The sequence below is a fragment of the Marmota monax genome, unplaced genomic scaffold (assembly GCF_021218885.2).
Source record: "Marmota monax isolate L192 unplaced genomic scaffold, Marmota_monax_Labrador192_F-V1.1 WCK01_AAM20220418_F8-fsc00001, whole genome shotgun sequence".
NCBI classification, from domain to species: Eukaryota; Metazoa; Chordata; class Mammalia; order Rodentia; family Sciuridae; genus Marmota; species Marmota monax.
In genome coordinates, this window is record NW_026693777.1 from 44,033,185 (window position 1) to 44,054,921 (window position 21,737).

Consider the following 21,737-nt stretch of genomic DNA (forward strand, 5'->3'; position numbering starts at 1 on the left):
CCCATGTCCACTGGCCCAAGCTGGGGGTGATCCCAGCCACACTCACCCGGCCGACCCGAAAGATGTTATTGACCCAGTTGGTGAAAGTCTTCTCCTGCATATGCGTGTGCCGAGCCTGTAGCTGGCGGATGTGGCCCATCTCGTACTCAGAAGCCATGGCAGGACCTGGACTGGGACTCGAGCTCAGGGGCTGGGCCTCTGGCTGCAGGTATCCTGTAGCCAAGGATCTCCTGGGGATTATGGGGCTGACTGGACACCAGACCTGCAGCCCTTTGGTGACAAGTGGCCTCTGGACATTTCCCAGACCCTGAAAATTGTGGGGCATGGAGTTAGGGAGGAGTGTGTGTCCTGATGTTCCCTCTGCCAGGAGTCTAGGGCCCTACCTGCCACACTGTCTCTGTGGTTGGTGGGGATTGTGGCTTGGAGCCTAGCTAGGTAAGATCTAGTCCTGGCTGCTACTTGAATGGTGTACCCCACCTTCCAGAATCTTCTCAGAGCCCCTGCTACCAGTCTTTTGACCACAGCAGATTGGCCTCCGCTCTGTGGGTTGATCAGGGCAGGTGGAAGGGAAACAGGGACTGCTCACCTTGACGATGTCCAGGTCAGGGGAGGAGGCCAAGGATGGAGATGGCAGCTAGTAAGGGCTGTGCAGCAAGGGAAGAGGCACCAGAGAGGCCTAGGGTGGAGCTGGGGCCAGGCCATAGCCCTCCTCTTGAGCCTGCTTGCTAGGGATAATGGCACACAGGCTGCATTGTCCTCCCACCTGCCTCAGGGAGTGGCCCAGAAGGGAGGGGGTGGCTCAAGAATGCTCCAGGCCCATTGCTGGGGGTCTCCTCCTTCATCTGCCACCCCCCTCCCCTGGCAGCTTTCCCTGTCATCAGGGGGTTCTAGTTCTCAGGACACAGAGGCCTTGGAAATGGCCTCTGGCGGGAACATCATGAGGGTGCTAGAGTCTGGGCAGAGCCTCTGGATGGAAGCCTGTGGACCCACTTCCCTATCTGGACTGCCGTCCTGCACCCCAAAGGGCCTCTTGGGGAGCACCTGAAGGGTGGGGCATGGGAGGATCATGCTGGCCAGCAGCCTTCTCACCCATCCCAGGAACAGCCATAGACACAGGGCATCATCAGAAGGTGGCTCTGCTTTCCTGGTCCTGGAAGAAGTGCAGCCAACCTGGCTAGGGCCTGGGGTGGGGGGTCCCTCCAGCCCAGGAGGCTACTTTCTGAAGTCCTCCCTTTTTGTGGGGGACCTGGAACTACAAATGACTATGTAAATGAGAGTCTCCTATAAAACCAGAGACTCAGCATTTACTCTTCAAGTCTCTGTAGAGCTGGCTGTGGCCTGGGGCCTGGGGGCAGGGTGGGCTCAGAACCCATGGATGGTCTCCTATCTCCTTCCCTGGGTGACCTTGGACTGCCAGAAGGAAAGCAAGTTCTAATTGTGGTGTTTTCACACAACTGTGTGGCTAAACTCAGGGTCACAGTCTCAGGGCTGGGGGTGGGTCAGAGGGTATATAACCACAGTGACCCTGGAGGCTCTGGGAGGGGGCACAATGCTCTGTAGCCAAGGCCTGTGAGAAGAGAGCTGGGCAAGGTCAGCTCTGAAACCTTGAGCCCCTGGCAGGCAGCTGCTGAGAGGTGTGTGCTCAAAAGGGAGCTCCTCCTGCCACTGGCTGGCCTTCTGCATACTGAGCTGAGCCCAGCTCCTTCCCTGCGGGTGGCTCAGATCCAGTCAGCAGCACTTCCACTGCTTCAGCACTGCTGTCCCTGCAGGGCCTCGTCCCCACTGCCCGATCTCAGAGCCGGATACCAAGCCTGGTTACTGTCCACAGCACCACTCTGCCCCAGGTAGGAAGACTGCTCATTACCTGCCGGGAGAAACTGGGCCTGTCAGAGCCACTTCAGTAAGGCCTTCGAGGCCTCCCTCTCACCCAGCTGCTTCTGTGGATGATGCTCCATGTCCTGGATGGTGCCAGCCATTCTCTTGGTTTAGACTGTCCTACCTTGTCCCCATCATCCACATTCTCCTGTCCTAGCAGCCCCATTTAAAGTAGTGCGTCTTCTAGGAAAACCTGTCCTACCTCCTTACCCCAGTGATGACTGGGCTTATTTCCTCTCCTGAGACCCTCGGCCTAGGAGGTATCTTGTGTGAGCACTGAGGAAGACTGAACTGCATGGTGCTTTGTACACAGATCTCGACAGAGGTTGTTTGAAGTTGTGGGATGGAGCAGGGGGGTTGCTTTTCTTTCTCCCTAGATCAACTGCACCTAAAGTCACTGCAGACCATCTCCTCTTTCGCTTTGACTGACTGCAGCTCCTGGTCAAAGAGCTTTGTTGATCAATGTCAACTTTGTTTTTTTTTTTTTTTGCGGACACAACATCTTTATTTTATTTTTATGTGGTGCTGAGGATCGAACTCAGCGCCCCGCGCATGCGAGGTGAGCACGTTACCGCTTGAGCCACATCCCCAGCCCGTCAACTTTGTTTTTTGTGTGTGTGTGTGTTGTAAATAATTGAAATTTCAACAGAAATTAAACAGAAAAAAAAAAAAGACTAAATTGGCCACATAACTGAAAAATGCAGCAGGAAGAGGATTTTAGGTGAGGTTTGATCTAGCAGCTCAAATAGTGTCACCACAGGCCACAGGTCTGGATTTCCTTTGCCTTTCTCAAAGCCTCCTTTATCTTCATGCTCCACAGGGTGGCTCCTGCCAGCCTGACGTCCCTCTCAGTGCCATTCACACTGTTGTACCAATAGGCTCACTTCTTTACTTTGCAGGGTTGAAGAGAAGACAGACTCTCTTTCCCAAGAATTGGGAGGCCCTGGATCTCAGAGGCTTGAATTGGGTGACAGATCCATTTCTGAACAAATATCTGTGACTAGGGGATGGAATACTCTGGCTCAAGCCAATCAGGACCCACCCTGGAAAGAGGGGTTGGGGTCCAGCTCACCTAATTCTCATTGCTCAGCACCTAGGTTAGAAGAGGGGAGGGTTCTGTAAAGAATAGTCCAGATGTTCACTGTTGGTGGTGCACACCTGTGAGGCACTGCAGGAGGCAGGAGCAGTGCCAGCCGCCCGTCCTTCCAGGCAGGCCTGTGTCTCCTAAGAGCACACTCAGCAATGCCTTGTCCCCGCCTCTGAAGTGCCTACCTCCAGTCTTGGCTTTTAACCTCTCAGGTGGGGCTTGAGCCTCCTCTGTCCCTAGCTGAATGTTCCATGTATGAGTCTCTCCCTACAAAGAGGACACAGGAAGAGTTGAGGGTCACAGGGATGGTGTGGAGAGGAGGCACACCCTCTCCCTGACTTCTCCATCTCATTTCAAAATGGGTCCAAGGAACCCACACTTCCCTACTAAGACATCAGGCAACACCCAAACTCTAGAGTCAACAGGAGAACAATAGCGATTTTTTCCAGAAGTTTATTATCAATAGACTGTCTCTTATTGTTTGACAGTTCTAAATAAGATTTAAAAATATAGAAGCGTTGTGCATTAACTGCATTGGTTAAGTGACATGTAACCTGATACGCTCTTGAATGAGACCATTTACTTGAATAAACTCAGTGGCTATCTGTCCTAAGAAGGCTATTCTTCGGCTACATTCCACATAGGAAATGAACAATAAAATGCTTTCCTTAATTTCATGATTTATCTTGGGTATCACTCTGGGCTTAATGGAGTGGGACTGTGCAAAATGGAAAGGTCCAGGCACAGGTGCAGCCATGAGGCAGGGGGTGTCCTGCCCTGGGCAAGACATTTCAGGTGCCCAGAGAGGGGGCTCCTTGAGGAGACCTAGCAGAGGTTGGAGAAAGGTCTGCAGCTAGGGACAGTAGGGCCATGGTTCTGTAGGGCTTCTCCAGAGGCTCTGATGAGGCCAGGGGTTGGGGGAACAAAGGAGGCATTTTGCTTGTCATTCCGTGCTCAGAGCAGCCTGATCACCCATGCCCATGACATGTGAGAAGTCAACTCAAGGCCTGCACCTTGTGGGAGGAGCCACAGTCCCAGAGCCAGATGCCATTGCTACATAATGACAAGGGTTCAAAAGAGAAGAGTCCAGCCCTGGAGAAATGAATGGCCCTTGCCAGTGAAATGTGACCCTGCCCCAGACCATGCAAGCTGCAGCGAGCTTGAAGTCTTGAGAGGAAAGAATTGATGCAGGCTGCTTGCCTGGGGAGTTCTGGTGAGTCTGACTGCAGTTTCTCCACAGTGAGGCCCAGCAGGCCCGCGCTGGCAGACTTGCAATTGGAAGGCTGATGTTGAGAGGAACAGGCTGAAATTTCCACATACCCCCTAAATGGAGGTTTATTTATATGAGAGCATACACTGTGTAGAAAGTAGGGCTTCAAGATTCATAGGTTTTCTTTGGACTCAGAAAGAACATTAGATAGTTTTAACATTCCAGAGACCTTTGTGCTGGTCCTGGGTTCCAGCGAACTTTTCAGGGTGAATAGCTTCATGTTGTAAGAACATATCATAAAAAGTGGACAAGTTATTTCTTTCTTCTTTTTTTTTTCTCAAGAACGTCTCAGGCACCAGTAGGGGCAGGACTAAGGTGTGATCCTCTCCCACACTGCCTTGAAAAGTTTCCTTCTGTGGAGAAACTAGAAACCTCAGCCTGCTGTCCCTTAAACACCTCTGTATAGATACAACCTGGATGAATCTACATGTGTGCACATTGACAAATTTTAAAAATACTCACATGACGCATATATATGTATATATTTGTTTATATACAACAACTGAGCAAAGTTAAAGAAACAAGGCAATTCTGAATGAAAAGTCAGCTCTCCCTGGCATCTCCAGGCCTCTGGACAAACCAACTTCTTTTCAGTCTATCCCTGGTGGCCACCACCCTTTGCACACCTGGGTGGTCCTTACCTTCACAGAACTATCTGCTCATACTACAGTACTGGAATCATAATTTTTTTCTTCTATGTATCAATATAAAATTGCTCATTCAGATTAAAAATATTATGTAATTACTTATAACTGAATTATTTAGAAAGCAAACTGGGGTGGGGGGGTGTAGAAGGTTAGCATCTCAACAGATGCCCCAGAATCAGTATTTTCTCTAAAATCTGCAGTTCAGATCCTGATGTCACCAGAGGCAGGTGACAGGGAAAAAAAAAAAAAAAAGAATTTTTTAGAAGGCCCATGGTACTGTTTTGATTTCATTCATTTTTGGTGTTGGCAGGGCCCATGCCATGTGGTCATAACTATTTTGTGATTCTTATTACATAAATACTGTTGAAAGTCACCTGCCTCCTCGTGCTGTGGCCAACAGAGTAGGTAGGTGGCAGTGGGAACTGACTACCTCCATCTGAGCCATGCATCTGAGCGAGTGGCCTGGAAAGTTTCACTCAAGGACTTGGGAAGACCCAAGAGCCAATGGAGAGGTAAGTGGCCCAATCCTGCCTCAAGACTGGCATTCACAATACGACCACATGGTCTTTGAGTAAAGGTTTTATATGAAAGATTTCTGTATAAAGACTTTTTATCCTGTAAGAAAAACAAGAGTGGAAATAAAAATGCCTATTTTCTACAAAAATAGAGTCTAACCCCTTAGATTGATCTCTTCTCCCCCACAGCCCTTGGAAACATTCAGTGGTTGAGAGCCACACTAAACAATGAGAAAGGAGAACCGCCTCTTTTCCTCACTGTAGATTATGTCTGATAAATAGACTTTGCTACAACGTATCAGGCAAACTGGTGAGAAAAACTAATCCGCAGACATCAACATGACCTGAACTGCAAACTAGAGGCCTTGCCAGAGGTTAATAGAGGTTGTGAGCTCCAAATTCCTAACCACACACAGCTTTCTTGGGAGCACCTGGAGGGAGGCCTGGCAGGGGTGGTCAGTGGGTGCTGGGACCTGTGCCCTGCTGGCCTGGCTACCTGCTCTGCTGGGGCCCGCAGGAGGGATGGGGGCTCACAAAGACATGGGGCATCAAGCCTGGGCTTCAGTCTTCTCTTTGGTAGACAACTGGAGAAAACAGAAACTCTATTTCTCTGCTCTATTTTTTTTTCCCCACTCCAAATTTAGCAAGAAACAAATAAAATAAATGAGATCATCTTTGTTGCCTCCTGGTGCTCTCTGAAGGACAGATGGGTGCTGCTGCCTCTGAACAGCCCAGTGCAGCCCTGAAACTCAGCTGTTCCAGGTGATGCCCCAGGACCCTTCCCCAGGTACCTGGGTGCCCACCAAGCCCTTGCCACGTTCCTCCAGGCTTCTGAGTACTTGGGATAATTTCCCCTCTCAAACTTTCAATGTCATTATCCATCCCCCGCACCACTACCCCCAATATTTTAAGAGAAACTCAGTGAACTTTAGAGGTGAAGGAGGTCCAGTGACTGCCCTCCTGTCCTACAGATGGAGAAACTGAGGCATGGAGAGGGCAGCTTTGCCCAAGGTCATTCAGCAAGTCAGTAGAAGAGCGGGTCTCAGGCCCAGGTCCAGGATTCCCACCCCATACTTCCCACCCCGTTCTGCGACCTGCCTTCAGTCGGCTTTTGGCAGGGACTTCCTGTGGGAGGGGGGCACAAGGTGGGGTGGCAGGCTGTTGGGCAGCTCGTAGCCATCGAGCTTGATCTTGATGAGGTGCTTGGCCAGTGCGAACTCCTCCTCATCTAACATGCCATCGCAGTCACAGTCTGCCAGCTTCCAGATCTTGCCCAGGACACTGTTGGGCAGCTTGGAGGTCACCATCTCCTTCTTGGCGTTGACTCCTGATATCTTGCCATTGATGGGTGAAAGAGTGTAGAAGAGCTCATCATAGATGGGCTTGTCTTTGGCCACTACCCACTCCTCCTCGTCAGCCCCCTCCTTGGCCCCCTCCCCGTAGCCCTGGTTGAAGGGGCCCTCAGTGGTGCCGTCGAAGGCACCGCCCTGCACCAGCTGTGTGGGCATGCTCATCTCCTCCTGGCTGATGAGGCTCATCAGGGACGAGATCTTGTTGCTCAGCATGTTATCCACGGCCTCTATCAGCTTGGGCTTCAGTGAGTGGAATTTGGTGAAGTCGTAGTTCTCAAGCTGCTCCTGCGGAAGGAGAAAGCACAGACTTGGTGATGTGCTCAGGGAGAAACGGGCGGGGGCAGCTGGAGAGAGATGAGTTTCCCTTTAAAGCAGACTTCCTTCCATGCCCTGTGCTATTCCAGAGCTGTCTCTTTGGTGGGGTTCTCATGTCCAAACTCACCGTTTTTTGGAACGAACTGCAAGGATGCAGTGTGGCTTTTTCTATAGGAGCTGATCTCTGCTGTTGGCTCCAGGAGTGAAGCAACTCCCCTAGGACTTTGAAAAACCCTCTTTCGCCCTGCTTTTTTTTTTCTTTTGGTGATACTGGGATTGAATCCAGGGATGCTCTGCCACTGGGTTATATCCCAAACCCTTTTAACTTGTGATCAAACTTGTGATCCTTGTGCCCCAGCCTTGCAAGTAGCTGGGATGACAGGTATGTGCCACCATACCCAGTCTAGAAACTTTCCCTCTCTCACATACCCTTTAACTGAAATCATACCACACTGTTAGGGTAACACTTGTGTTTTAAATAAATAGCATGTCATATCTTTCTGTGATATTAACTTTTACATAAACTTATTCTTTTTCTTTCTTTTCTAAATTTTTGGTACTGGGGATTGAACCTAGTGGTTCTTTACTACCAAGCCATATCCCCAGCTGGTTTTATTTATTTTTTTATCTTTATTTTGCTAAGTTGCTGAGGCTGATCTCAAACTTGTGATCCTTCGGGCTCAGCCTCTTGAGTTACTGGAATTATAGGCATATATCACCATGCCTGGCTTAACTTTTTCTTTTTTCTTTTTTATACCAGGGATTGAACCCAGGGGTGCTTAACTACTGAGACACATCCCCAGCCCGTTTTGAGACAGGGTCTTGCTAAATTGCTTAGGGCTTTGCTAAATTGATGAGGCTGGCTTTGAACTTGAGATCATCCTGCCTTAACCTCCTGAATCCCTGGGATTATAGGCATGTGCAACCATGCCCAGCAACCTTATTCTTAATAGCTATACAATATTGAACTAACAGAGCTATTCTTCATTTACCCTGTCCCTTGTGGTTGAATGTGGAGGTTGTTTGCAAGGAGAATGAAAATGATTGTCTCTACAGTGAGTGGCAGGGCAGGAATTCTATGCTGATATTTGGAAGGGGAGCCCTAAGTTTTAGGCTGTGCAGGAGGTAGAGTTGAAAGTTGAACAGCCTGGCAACTTCTGAAGAAGAGCCTCCCCATGGCAGCAAATGCTGTGCCACCAAACCCCTGCTGTGCTGTGCTGTGCTGTGCTGAAACCCAGATGCGGCCTGCATTCTGCTCTGAGCAGCTAGGTGATGCAGCCTGTTTTCTAAAATGAATCTGGTTCCTGTGTCCTTCACCCTGACTTGCAGATAAAAGTTGCCAGCAAGTCACTCCCAACCTCAGCAACAAATAACGCTGTCAGTGCTTTGGATTCCTGCTGCCAATATCTTGGTCAGTCCAGGAGGAGGAGCAAGCATCCTACACAAAAATCCCAGTGCTGCAGGGGTAAACAAGTCTGGATTCCCCTGGGTGCACCAACGCCTACCCTATTCCTCATCAACGAGCCACAGCTCTGAGCACACAGAGCCCTTCTGTCTGGTGAGTGAACGTGTGAGGGCGATGACCACCCAAACTGTCCATAAGCCTGTAGGATGTGGATTCTGATGGCAGCTGTCTGGAGCACTGGCAAGGGGACATGGTCACATATTTGCGGGATTGCCAGGAAGCAGCAGCAGGAGTTACACTCCTGGCACAAAGGAAATAAACCTTATACTCTCGTCCCTGCGATTCCCTCAGGCCTGACAAGGGATTGTGGGGTACAAGTTACACCATCATCACCCCTGCCCTCCATCAAGATGGGTCCAAAACAGAAGTCTTTTATTGGGATGACCACATGCTGGAGAGTTTGAGGATGTTCCCATCAACAATTGTGTCCAACAAGCCCGGAGCCCTGAAATTACTTCTTCGCAAGAGACCAAAGTCAGTTTCCAGCCCAGTCGCCACCTGGTTATCTCTTATCCACTCTTTCCCAGCATTACTACAGAGAAGGTCAGAACAGAAGAGGATGGCTCTGCTGCCCCCTGCTGTTGAAACACTGCCAACTCATCAGCTGTGGCGTCCAGAAGGAAGACAACTGAGTCAACAGTAAAGATGGTGTTTCTAGTGCTCTGCTCATTTTGCAATAGTGACAAATCTGTGCTGTAGGTCAGGTTCCCGCTGGAAAAGGTATGGGGAAGATGCAGGCAGCCTGACAAGGTCACAGAGCCGGTCCTACCACCAGAGGAAAGCCTTCAAAATACACATTCGACTCACTGTAACACCTGAGTCACCCTGACCAGCCTGTCCCTGAGAGGAAGGGAGAACAGAGGCTAGAGCTGGCTTTGGAATGTGGTGAACACCTATTTTGTATAGGATGAAGACTTGGGGACAGGAGGCGCTAACCTACATTCATGGCCACTCAAAACTTCCTAGCTGACAGCAACTAGCTTGAAGCCTCGCGTGACAGTGCTCCCAACAGGCTCCAGGCCTGCCTCATTCCCTGGGATTGGGTGATCTGATGGGACTGGGTGATCCTGGCACAAAGGAAAGGCACAAAGCTGGCTTTCCCAGGAGGAATCTTCCTTGGGTTTTTGGGCTTTCATCTAAAAATCCCTGGTCCTATAAGTGAAAATCAAGGCTTGGCCAGGGTCCAAGGAACTCACTTCCTTGGAGCCTGCTATGATCTGGCATTATAGCAAGAAATGCACATCCCAACAGTGGGCTTTGCTGCCAAAAGCTTCACTTCCAGCCACAGTCTCAGTGGTGAAGACTAAATTATTTTATTTTATTTTATTTTATTGGTTGTTCAAAACATTACAAAACTCTTGTCATATCATATTTCATACATTAGATTCAAGTGGGTTATGAACTCCCATTTTTACCCCAAATACAGATTGCAGAATCACATCGGTTACACATCCACATTTTTACATAATAAATTATTTTATATCTGTATTTATTTATTTTTCAGTATTGGGGATTAAATCCAGGGCCTTGCACATCCTAGGCAAACTCTTTCCCATTGAGCTACACTCCTAGTCCTTTTAAAGTTTTAAGATTGGGTCTCACTAAGTTGCCCAGGCTGACTTCAAACTTACACTCCTGTTGCCTCAGCTTCCTGAGTATCTGGGATTATAGGTGTGCACCACTGTGCCTGGCTGAAGACCAAATAACTTTTCCTCCATTTGTTCATCGATTTATTCTAGGGGCCTGGAATAGTGCTTGGCCATAGTAGGCTTAATTGCTACTTCTTGGATGAATGAATAAATGAGTGAAAAGGGAAGTTGTCAGGGTGGGGCTGCTTGCTCCCAGTCCCAGGGCACTCAAGGGCCCATTGAAGGTGCTAAAGCACCAGCATGGGGCTGGACACACAGGCTCTCAAGTAACTCCCATATTCCAATATTCTCCAGCTTTGAATAGGCATGACTCATTTTCTTTCCTAGTATTTATCCTTTTGCCTCAGCTCTGGGAGGTCTGGGTGACCTCTCATCTCACCAGGCCCAGGCCAACTGTGTCTCGAGTAGCTGTGGTCCAGAATCTACTCCTATCTTGTGGGGCACACCAGGGGCCACAGGAAAGGCCCCAGAGGGACTCACTGGAGCCTCAGCATCTCAGAAACAGCTTCTTTGGGTGGTGGGGTGTTATGGCAACCTCGTTAGGCTAACAAGCCACAAAGGCCCCTGTGAGGCCACGACACATCCTGGGTACTTCTTAATGACTTTTATTTATGTCAAGACACCAAGTTCCTTTCCAAACTGAAGTTCTCTTCCGAAGCACCCAAGAAAATTGCTGTTCTGCAGTTTGGTCATGGGGTGCAGGCATAACCCCGGGAGGGCTGAGAGGGGAATTTTCCAGGAGACTACTTTAATAGGACAGTTCTCAAATTAAACATCTCGTGACCAGAAGAAACCCAATTCATGCTGTGAGTATGGAAATACCTATTTCATTGCTGGTAGAAAAAGAGATATTTCTGTATTTATTGTAAAATAAATATAGCCTGATTATATTTGAACGATCATACGCATGGAGTACTTACCTGAACCCAGGTGTAGAGTGATGTTGCTCAAACAGTGAGTATGAACCCCATCCAGTGTGTGTGAATTATTATTATTTTTATTTTTTTTTAGTTGTAGATGAACATAATATCTTCATATGTATTTATTTATTTTTATGTGGTGCTGAGAATCGAACCCAGGGCCTCACGCATGCGAGGTAAGTGCTCTACCACTGAGCTACAACCCCGGCCCAAATTATAATTATAATTATTTATTTATTTTTAATAAATGAAAGAAAGAAGGAAGGCAGGCAGGCAGGCAGAATTGGTGAAGAGGGCATCATTTTAAAAAATTTAATATTTTTAGTTGTAGATAGACACAATACGTTTATTTTGTTTATTTAGCTTTTTTATGTGGTGCTGGGGACTGAACCCAGTGTCTCATGCATGCTAGGCAACCGCTCTACCATTGAGCCCCAGCCCCAGCCCAGTGTGTGAATTATTAAAGCTTACGTTGGATTGAAACTTATGCTCCTGCCACCTGCTAACTCTTGCCTCTGCTGTCCACTGTCCCCTCTCCCTGCCTCTCCTCTTCTCCCCTCCTGAATCCACCAACCTTTGTCCACGTTCTTACTTCAGTGTTGTCACTTTCTGTGACTGGAGACAGATGCACCTGGTAGTCTCAGGACACAGTCAGTATGCAGGTGGCCTTTGGCCTATGTAGTATTTTTTGAAAGTCTGAGCCAAAATTTGAAAGCCAGGTGATTTTACATACAAATCCAGTTTTCTACTTGTCTTAAACCATCTAGACCTGTATTCCCACATGGCAGGGACCACTGGGCTGGACAGCATGCCCCTGTGGGGGTGGGCACTCACTCTCCCCCACCATGCTGCCTGACAAGCTCTTGCTGCACTTGTAGAATTGTTTTCTTCCTTGTACAGACAGCCCTCTTGGAAGCCACACCTCTGTCAGGTGTGGAGAGACAGAGGCAGAGAGGGCAACATGATTCCTTTGCTGGCCCTCTTTACCTGGGCACAATGCTAATTGGTGGCTGCAGGCACTGAGTTTGTGTCAACTGCTTTACAGAGAGGACTAAGACCCCTGTGCAGATGAGACTTACCCTGGACAAGAATGTGGCCAGATTGGCTCTGTAAGGACTATCTGCACCAAAGCCAGAAGGGGTGCCCTGCACAGGAGGACCCGCTTGTCAAAGGTCACCATGGGGCAGTGGATACACTGGTTGTGCCTGCAGCCCCCATTCTAGCTTAGTTGGGGCTGCCCAGATACAACTCAAGAGCAGCTCTTAAGTCAGGCCAAAGTCTGCCCAATACTAGCCTTGCGGAAAAACCCTCGCTGGGTCTGTAAAGTCCAACTATGTCTGCTGAGCCCCATGGCCCTGAGGCTGATTAAGCATATAATCCCACAGTGCCGGCAGGGCGTGAGGAGGGTAAGGTAACCTTCAAGACTACTCCTAGCTATGATTCCCTTAAAGTTCTGGGATTCTGAAAAACAGGCACCACCTCAACATTAAAATTACCCCCTTGAGCTGGGCAAGGTAGTTCAAGCCTGTAATCCAGCGGCTTGGAGGCAGAGGCAGGCTCAGTAAAAGCAAGGTGCTAAGCAACTCAGTGAGACCCTGTCTCTAAATAAAATACACACACACACACACAAAAAAAACCCAAAAAACAAAAAAACAGAGCTGGGGATGTGGCTCAGTGGTCGAGTGTCCCTGAGTTCAATCCCTGTACACCCCTAAAACTGAAAAAATTACCTCCTTGAACACAGTTTAGAAGCCTTGTCTTTTTTTTTTCATGTGAGCTTCACTAACCTTTTGCTATATGTTCCCTTCTGTTTAAATATTCTAGAAGGCAGACAATTTCTGTTTAATTCACAGAAGTCTATCATTATGGATTATCATAAGGAGGATGAATTCATTACATTTTCCTTGGTGCTAAACCAGGAGACCTTCATATATCCTCAGCAGGCAGCTGGACAACATGGTACTGCGCCTCACCCCTCCCATGACACTGTAATGGGCTCACAGTACCTGCATTGTCTTGACCTCAGGGAAGTCCCCCGCAGATATCTGGTATTCCCGCTGCAGCTGAATGTAGATTTCTGGTAGCCTGCTGATGAGTTCTCGCTTCTTGTTTTCCTTTCCAAATACATTTGGCATCTCCTTCTTCAGGTAGCTGATGATGTAGGCATGCACCTAAAAAGGGGATATGTCGGTGAGGATGTGCCATTCAGAACTGCTCCAGAGGAGGCACAAACAAGACTGCATCTTACATGCATCAATAATACATAAGGGACACCTACATAGAGCCATGTTCCTCAAGCACAGGAGGGACGAGAGGCCCGAGAGGCCCAGGGAGCAGGGCTGTCTAAGGGGGGTGGGAAGATCCGTTCAGAGCTCTGGAGAGCTGCCCTGGACTACAGATTTGAGATAGGAGAGGCGGGGCCAGAGCCACAGGAATGGATGGGACCCCCAGGGAAAGTGAGCAGAGAGAACCCCAGCATCAAGGGCCAGGTAGAGGGAGAGGAACCAGAAAGATTGAGAGGCAAAATGTGACAGATAAGAGCTGTGGGACACCAGATCAAGGGAAGAAAGGACCTGAGTTGGGCCTTGAAGAACAGGTAGGATGTATGAGGGAGAGAAGAGGTGAGCCAGCCCAGGTAGAGGGAAAGGGTGTGCAGGGAACAAGCTGGGGCAGCGTCATGTCTGTACATGATTTGGAAGGTGGGGATGGTGGGCTGCATCTAGACTATTCCATGGATGTCAGGAGCCAGTGGAACTTAGGAGGAGGCTCTGCTAACCTGATGATTGTGCTAATGATAGTTCTGGGGGACAGGACAGGCCAGAATAATGCTGTGAGCCACCTGCTTCCCAGCTGGGCTAGTGACACTTGGCTGGGGATGGGGTGAGGCCAGGTGGCAGGTGGCAGTTCTAAAATACATCCCCCCAAAGGACTTGGGGAAATTCCCGGGCTGCAGTTCAGTTGTGCCTGAGGGGCGGTTCCAGGGAACCATCAAGGTGGGTTGGAAAGAGTCAAGTTCTGGTAATTTACTAGGAGACCTAAGAGACAGTTTCATGTGGAGCCTGGGAGCATCTGGAAACCAAACTACAGATCAATAATGGCTGACCTGAATCCAGTGAGCAATGAGATGAGAATGCCTACAACCTGCCCGGGACAGTTTAGATGTTGAGATCTATACGGTGGCAATAGAGTCATTTCTGTACAAGACCAGCTGCCTGACCAGGCAAGATGGCAGAAGCTCCCTCTGGGGAGAAACCTCAGGAGCATAAGGGGGAATCTCCAGAAACTCTGATCACCAGGAGGTGGATTGCTCAGGGCTGCCACCGAGGGGGAGGGAATCCTGCTGGAAGTGCCCTGTTTGCCCTGTCACACCCTTGCTCAGCATTTCCACTCTTCCACTGACTTACAGCTTCAGAACAGTAAGACATGCTCATTACAAAAGCTTTCTTTATAAAGCTTGAATTCTACAGAGCCATTTATAAGTCAAGTAAATAACTAAAATAAGAAAGGATGAAAAACAGAGCAGTGATTACAAAAAGAAAATGACGATGTAGCTATGGAAAATTCTATTAAAATGAAAGCAGACTTCACTATAATCTTGTGGAAGAATGAAAATTAAATAAAAGGGCTAAGTGGATACATTCCTTAGCTTAGCTGAGAGTCTCCACTGTGTATGGGTGCAAAATGCGCAAGGGAAAAAACATTTTGCTAAGATTTGAACACCAATGAAAGCACACAATGCCAACACGGGCGTGCAAGACCACACAAAGCTAACTAACCTCGCTCTGTAGGAAGGTCAACTTAACAAGCACTTGCTGCACTGTGTGGCTATTGCTTAGGATATAGGTTTGGAGTGGTGATACTAAACCTCCCTATCACTAGCAATCTTGTCATTTACTTTTCAATAGCGTTTATATTTATAGTATCCTTTATTTAATATTTATGGTATCTATTTAATATTAATATTAGTTATTTAATATTAAATAAATATTTAACATTAAATGCTTATTTAATATTTATAATATTTACAAGATTCTTAGAGATAACTAGAGAAACCCAAAGTTTGAGGATCCTTTATTAGAATTCTGGGCTTTAACTGCATTTCTGAGGATATGCTGAATAAGGGGTAGACCAGCAATCTCCTCACCTTCGATGGACAGAGAATGCTTGGCTCAGGATGGATGGGGCTGGGGAAGCCCCACATGACTTGCAGGGGCTGTCACAATCCACTGGGGAGAACCAGCTGTCCTTGTATTTTGTCCTTGGCTGGACCTGGAATCTCTGGGCTGGGCCTGTAGATACCTTTCCCTTCTGTGCTCAGGAATGCCCTGCTCTGGAGCCAGTTCCAACGAAGGCAGGAACCCCACAGCTGCTTGGCCTCCCATCTACAAGGGCTTCTGACAGCCCCTGCTTTTGCAGAGATTAGGCCTGGGGCAGCTGCCAGGGCTCTGAAGGGCTCCCCATGATCCCTTGGTATCTACTCTGTTCTGTGATCTCTCTCTCTCAGCCCCTGATTAGAGAGAGATGGACATTCTGTTCCTGAACACTACCTGGCTCCTAGGGCCTAGTTATGTGAACTGAACTCAGGTGATGTGTATGTGCCATGCCTCTCTACCCACTGACTAGTGCCTTAGACCTCGTGATATTTACTGGCTGATGACCCATACTACTGGTCAATGGGCTGCCTCTCATGCCTTGACACACCTTGCTGCAGATCTTGTGCCAGGTCTTAATTTCCTCCTCCTCCTGCTTGGTACTATTTGAGTCATGACCCTTGGGTGACCTGTTTATGCTGCTCTCAGATCCAGTTTGCACTTCTAGGAAGTTCCCTGGCCTGTTCTGTAGAAGTCTCCTGTCATGCTGTCTTTTTGTGGCTGTCCCCCTTCTGCCTTCCCTGGGTCACCCTAAGACAATAACCCAGGGTTAGATTCCATGCATGGGCCCCAAACATAAAAAGTTCATCAAGCTACATGGTAAATTATAACTCTGAGAACCACAGAGTATTGAATCTGGAATGGACCCTCTATGTCCAATTTAACTTCTGCTTCTGGAAAATTCATATGAGTTCTTCAGGATCACATAGTTAGTTGGAAGATATAGTTTGACACAGGCACCCAACTGCCTCATTCCTGTCCTTACAGAATTAATTATTTTCTGTGGTTGTGAGTTAAAAATTTTACTAAAGCTGTTCAAAATATGGAATTCAAAATAAACTATGTCTTGGGCTGGGGATGTGGCTCAAGCGGTAGCGCGCTTGCCTGGCACGTGTGAGGCCCGGGTTTGATCCTCAGCACCACATACAAACAAAGATGTTGTGTCCACCGAAAACTAAAAAATAATTATTAAAAAAATTTCTCTCTCTCTCTCTTAAAAAAAAAAACAAAATAAACTATGTCCTATAGAATGACAGTTTGGAAAACTGATTTGGGGTTTGATTTCTGATGGTTTTTGATTCACTGGGAAGCTTTAGAAAGGCCATTGTCTTAACCTTTGTCCACACCCCAAAGAATAGTTAAGTCATTAGACATTAGAAACAGACATAAAAAAAAAAAAAAAAAAAAAAAAAAAAAAAAAAAAACCACACAGGAATGTAAGACTGCAATCTTGTGACAGAAGGCAAACTGTCATGTTCTCTTCTTTTTCCCCTTCCCTTTTTCCTCTTCCTCTCTCATCCTTTCCCCTCTTTCTCTTATAGTACTAGGGATTGCATCCAGGGATACTCTACCACTGGGACATACCCCAACCCCTCTTTATGCTTTATTTTGGGATAGGGTCTAAGTTGCTGAAGCTGGCCTTGAACTGCTTCAACCTCTAGTCATTGGGATTACAGAGGTGAATACTATTGTGCTCAGCCTGTCTGTCAATTTTCTAAAGACGCTTGGTAAACATAAGGGACAGGTTAAATGGCTCAAATCCAGTCAACTTTAAATGCTTACTCCTGCCCTTCTATGTCTATCTCTTCAGATAAATGCTGGACTGAGGGTCAGAGCTGGCAACAGTCCCTCTGAAACAAAGGAGGAACAGTCAGAAACCTTCTGTTTTTTATATCAAGAAAAAACTAATAGATTAGAAGGGAAATAGAAAAGAGCTCAGAAAGCGGAGAGAGGAAGAGGGAGAGGGAGACCAGTGTTGGAAGACCAGGCTCAGGCACTGCCACTGCTGCCACCTGCTGGACAACTTGAGGGGAGCATCTGATCTCCACCTCAGTTTGTTCATCCACCCACCTATTGGAAAATATATTCATCTCAGAGTTAATATGAAAATAAGAGATTATGTATTTGAATATTGGAAAAGGAGTATAAATTTTACTTGTTATTAATATTGGCCAAAGGCCAATAGCTGAAGGGGTGGTAGTGCCAGAAATGACTCCTGGCTATTTAGTTCTTACTGAATAATTAATAAATTTGTTCTATTTGAATAGCAATGTGATGAGTTTGGATTCCAACTGCCTAATTCATAAGTGAATGACATTGACCTCTAGGGGCTTGTAAATAGTCTTATGTTGTTCAATTCATCATTTTTATTATATAAAATTAAACTCCAAGTTTTTTTTTTTAAAAGCTCCAAGTCTTCTAATGATTATGACTAAATCAAATGGATCAAAATAATAACTTTTCTCTAGGCTAATAATTCAGCGAGTAGAAAGGGATTTCCTCCACTTTAAATGTATGTGAATCTCTAAGGGCTGGGGATATAGCTCAGTTGGTAGAGTGCTTGCCTCGCATGTACAAAGCCCTGGGTTCAATTCCTAGCACCACCACCAAAAAAAAAAAAAAAAAAAGAATCTCTAGGAAAAAATATGCCTTAAGTATGTGAATTTATATATAATTCACATATAACTTTGATACAAATCTCAACAAATGTGTCCAGTGATTGTGTGTGTGTGTATGTCTCCAAGACTAAGAAGCACTACTCAGGAGAGGTGCTGGCTGGATTCATCTGACATTGGAGGACAACACCAGGCAGCAAGTGCAGGAAGCTACCAGTGCTTTGATGGCATGGACATTTCCCTGTATTGTGGGCAGTTGTTTCAGGGGAGGCAGGCTAGGAAAGCAGGGTTAACTGTGCTACATCTCCGCACACTTAACACAACCTGGTGGAGACTGTGTTTTTGTAAGTCTAGTTGGAAACTTGCACAGAGCATTAAAAGCTGGCAGTTTGGCTCATTATAAAAGTGGGTTTATGATATAAAAAATTCAGTTAAGTGCTGGGGAGTAATATTATTGTGTCTTGTGTGTATGTATGAATACATAATAAATCCCATCAGTATGTACAACTATGATGCACCAATAAAAAATGTGGGCAGGGGAAAAGAAACAAACAAACAAAAAAATTCAGTTAATAAGACTGGGGATGTGGCTTAGCGGTACAATGCTTGCCTACCATGCATCAGGCCTACCATGCATCAGAAACCAGCACTGAAAAAAAAAATGAGTTGGGGAGATAGGAAGGATAGTAGAATGAAACAGACATGATTATTACTGTGTTTATATATGTGACTGCATGACCAATGTGATTCTGCAACCTGTATATTTCAGAAAAATGAGAAATTATATCCCATCTGATTCAAATGTATGATATGTCAAGGTCATTGTACTGTCATGTGTAACTAATAAAAACAAATTAAAAAATGAGTTAATAAGCTAGAGACTCAAGGGTAAACTCATGGGATAATAAAAATGTGAAGAGTGCGAGACTGGGCCAGGAGAAGTGGTACACACCTGTAAACCCAGAGACTCTGGTGACTGAGGCAGGGGGATCCCAAGTTCTGAGGCCAGCCTCAGCAACTTAGCAGGGCTCTAAACAATTTAGTGAGACCTTGTCTCAAAATAAAAAATAAAAAGGGCTGGGGATGTGGCTTGGTGGTTAAGCGCCCCTGGGTTCAATCCCAAGAACAACAACAAAAAAAGGGTGTGAGACTGAGAGGCAGAGGAGAGTGGTTGATTCGTTCTTCCAGGAGCAAGGGTTTGTCATGCTGTTCAGATCAAAGCCGGCAGACAGCACATGTGATTTTGAACAGCCTTAAAGAGGACTTGAGAAGGCCCATAGATGCATTCTAGATCAACCTTCAAAGAGACAGGTTTCCTTAAATGGGCCTGAGCACTGACATCTATAATAGCTTGGGCTGAGCTATTTTTAAGGTGCCAAGGTGGAGGAGAGTTTAAGTGCTCCTCATCACCCACTGTATAATCCATTCTCACGTACATCGGCCTGGATCCATCTCACCAACTACAAAATGCCTAACTTCTTCAAAAAAGGAATCTGACAGCACAAACATGAAAGTCAGGCTCTGCACATCACATGTGACTAAGAGGAAATACATTTTGAAGGCTAAACTAAATTCCACAGAATTATAGTGAACCCTGAAAATCAATGAGCTTTCTTTTTCTTTCTTATTCTTACTGGTTTCTTCCTCAAATGCTGTTCATTTTTTCTTGAGCAAAGATCTCCAAATGGATGGGAACTTTTCCTACTTGGGCAGTGTGTTTATAAAGGGTAGGGTCTGACAATGAACTTGCCTTGTTTTTTACTTTTGCTTGCGATTTTCATGAATCTAATTTCTTTGCTTAATTTCCTTTAATTAGACTGGAATAAAATTAAGTTATATTTTCTAAATCCTTTCTTGGGCATTTCAAAAATAGCTTTCCCTAACAAACCATGCAGTGCACTTTGGCATCTCAGAGAGCAAGCAGTCTTTCAAGCAGGCTGCCTACTGACATGGCAAGATGTGATCTCTGAGATAAGCCCACTGTGAAGGTTTCCCCTTCCTTGGAACAGAGTTGTAAAAAATACAAATAGAAAAGACACAGCAGCAAAAGCTAAAAGCAGATCAAAGTGGTGGGACTTACGTCGTGGCTTCGAAGAGGAGAAGCTCTCAAAGAGGAGGACTCCCGATCAGGGTTGGTGCTCGCCCTCGCTCACCTCACCCCCGGCCCCAGCTCCGGCCCTGGCCCCTGCGCCATATAGAAGACGAGCTGATCCAGAAGGCCAAGATGGCCAAGCAGGCCAAGTGCTACGATGACATGGCCACCTGCATGAAGGCCATGACCGAGCAGGGCGCCGAGCTCCAATGAGGAGCACAACCTGCTCTTGGTGGCCTACAAGAACATGGTTGGGTATTGCAGGTCCGCCTGAAGGGTCATCTTGAGCATCAAGCAGAAGACCTATACCTCCAACAAGAAGTTGCAGCTGATTAAGGAAAATTGGGAGAAAGTAAAGTCCGAGTGGAGGTCAATCTGCACCACGGTCCTGGAATTGTTGGATAAGAATTTAATAGCCAATGCAACTACTCCAGAAAGTAAGGTCTTCTATCTGAAAATGAAAGAGGATTACTTCTGGTACCTTGCTGAAGTTGCATGTGGTGATGATCGGAAACAAATGATAGATAATTCCCAAGGAGCTTACCAAGAGGCATTTGATATAAGCAAGAAAGAGATGCAACCCCCACACACCCAATCTGCCTGGCGCTGGCTCTTAACTTTTCTGTATTTCACTATGAGATCCTTAATAATAGAGATTATTATATTATTATTAAAAATAGAGATTATTATATTATTATAATATATATTATATTATTATATCTGTTAATAATAGATCCTTAAAAATAGAGCTTATCTGCACACTGGCTAAAACGGCTTTTGATGAGGACATTGCAGAACTTGATACACTGAATGAAGATGCATACAAGGACAGCATCATCATCATGCAGTTGCTTAGAGACAACTTAACATTATGGACATCAGACAGTGCAGGAGAAGAATGTGATGAAGCAGAGGGGGCTGAAATCTAAATGCAAACAGGGTGTCATCCTCCTTCCCTCAAGAAACCTTTTTACTCTATTCCTTATTCTACTGGATTTCCTATAGCAAAGAAAACCATTCATGCGTATGGAATCAACTGTTTATAGTCTTTTCACACTGCAGCTTTAGGAAAACTCCATTCCTTGATTTATGTTTGTCTTGGCCTTCCTGGTGTGCAGTTACTGCTGTAGAAAAGTATTAATACCTTTATTTCATATAAACATAAGTAATTCCAAACGCTTAGTAGAGGACCAAAAACATATCTGGCATTTAAATAATCTGAACCAGTTCTAAAAGTGACTGTGTTTTGTGTTACTGTGAAGATAAGAAAATGTAGTTAATTGCAATTTAAAGAGTGTTTTATATGACTTCTTAATTTCTACATTCTCTTCCTTATTCTTCTTTGAGGGTTTCTTTTCAGTAAGCAACCTTTCTACACTCTTACTGTATTCCTGTTTAGTAGGAATCCAGAAGTATTAGATGGAATGGGAAAGCACTTGACATTTCCTGGCTGGCGGGGGCACAAATTGAAATGCCTCCTGTATATCACATGTTGTGGAGGTCATGTCCATCTGTGATAACAGGGAGTTTCCTTATTCACTCATCATTTGCTGCTGTTTAAGTTGACAATTTCCCTTCCCAATAAAAATTCACTTACACTTCCAAAAAAGAAAAAAGAAAAAAAAAAAAGAAAGAGCAAATTTTAAATTTCAGAGATATTTGGTAAGACTCTCTGGTTTTCATCCTATTAAAATGTCATCTTTATGATACTTTGAGTTTGATTAAAAAAAGATACAGTTGGGCTGGGGTTGTGGCTCAGTGGTAGAGCACTCGCTTAGCATGCG

General features: G+C 46.1%; 2 protein-coding genes and 1 pseudogene across 2 annotated transcripts in view; 1 reads left to right on the plus strand and 2 right to left on the minus strand.

Moving 5' to 3' along the window:
- Sptbn5 (spectrin beta, non-erythrocytic 5) overlaps nt 1-3,262 on the minus strand; it is a 49,370-nt gene extending 46,108 nt beyond the window's left edge. The window contains 1 exon segment of the mRNA XM_058584712.1: nt 47-3,262. Coding sequence (XP_058440695.1) covers nt 47-325 — 279 coding nt within the window. The 5' untranslated portion in view covers nt 326-3,262.
- A 1,444-nt stretch (nt 3,263-4,706) lies between these two features.
- The window catches only part of Ehd4 (EH domain containing 4), an 86,831-nt gene continuing 69,800 nt past the window's right edge, over nt 4,707-21,737 (minus strand). The window contains exons 5-6 of the mRNA XM_046461186.2: nt 13,102-13,266; nt 4,707-7,031 (exon numbers count right to left, since the gene is read on the minus strand). Of these exons, the coding sequence (XP_046317142.1) occupies nt 6,495-7,031; nt 13,102-13,266 (702 nt within the window). The 3' untranslated portion in view covers nt 4,707-6,494. The remainder of the gene's footprint in view (nt 7,032-13,101; nt 13,267-21,737) is intronic.
- On the plus strand, nt 20,065-20,946 carry LOC124104424 (14-3-3 protein theta-like; annotated as a pseudogene).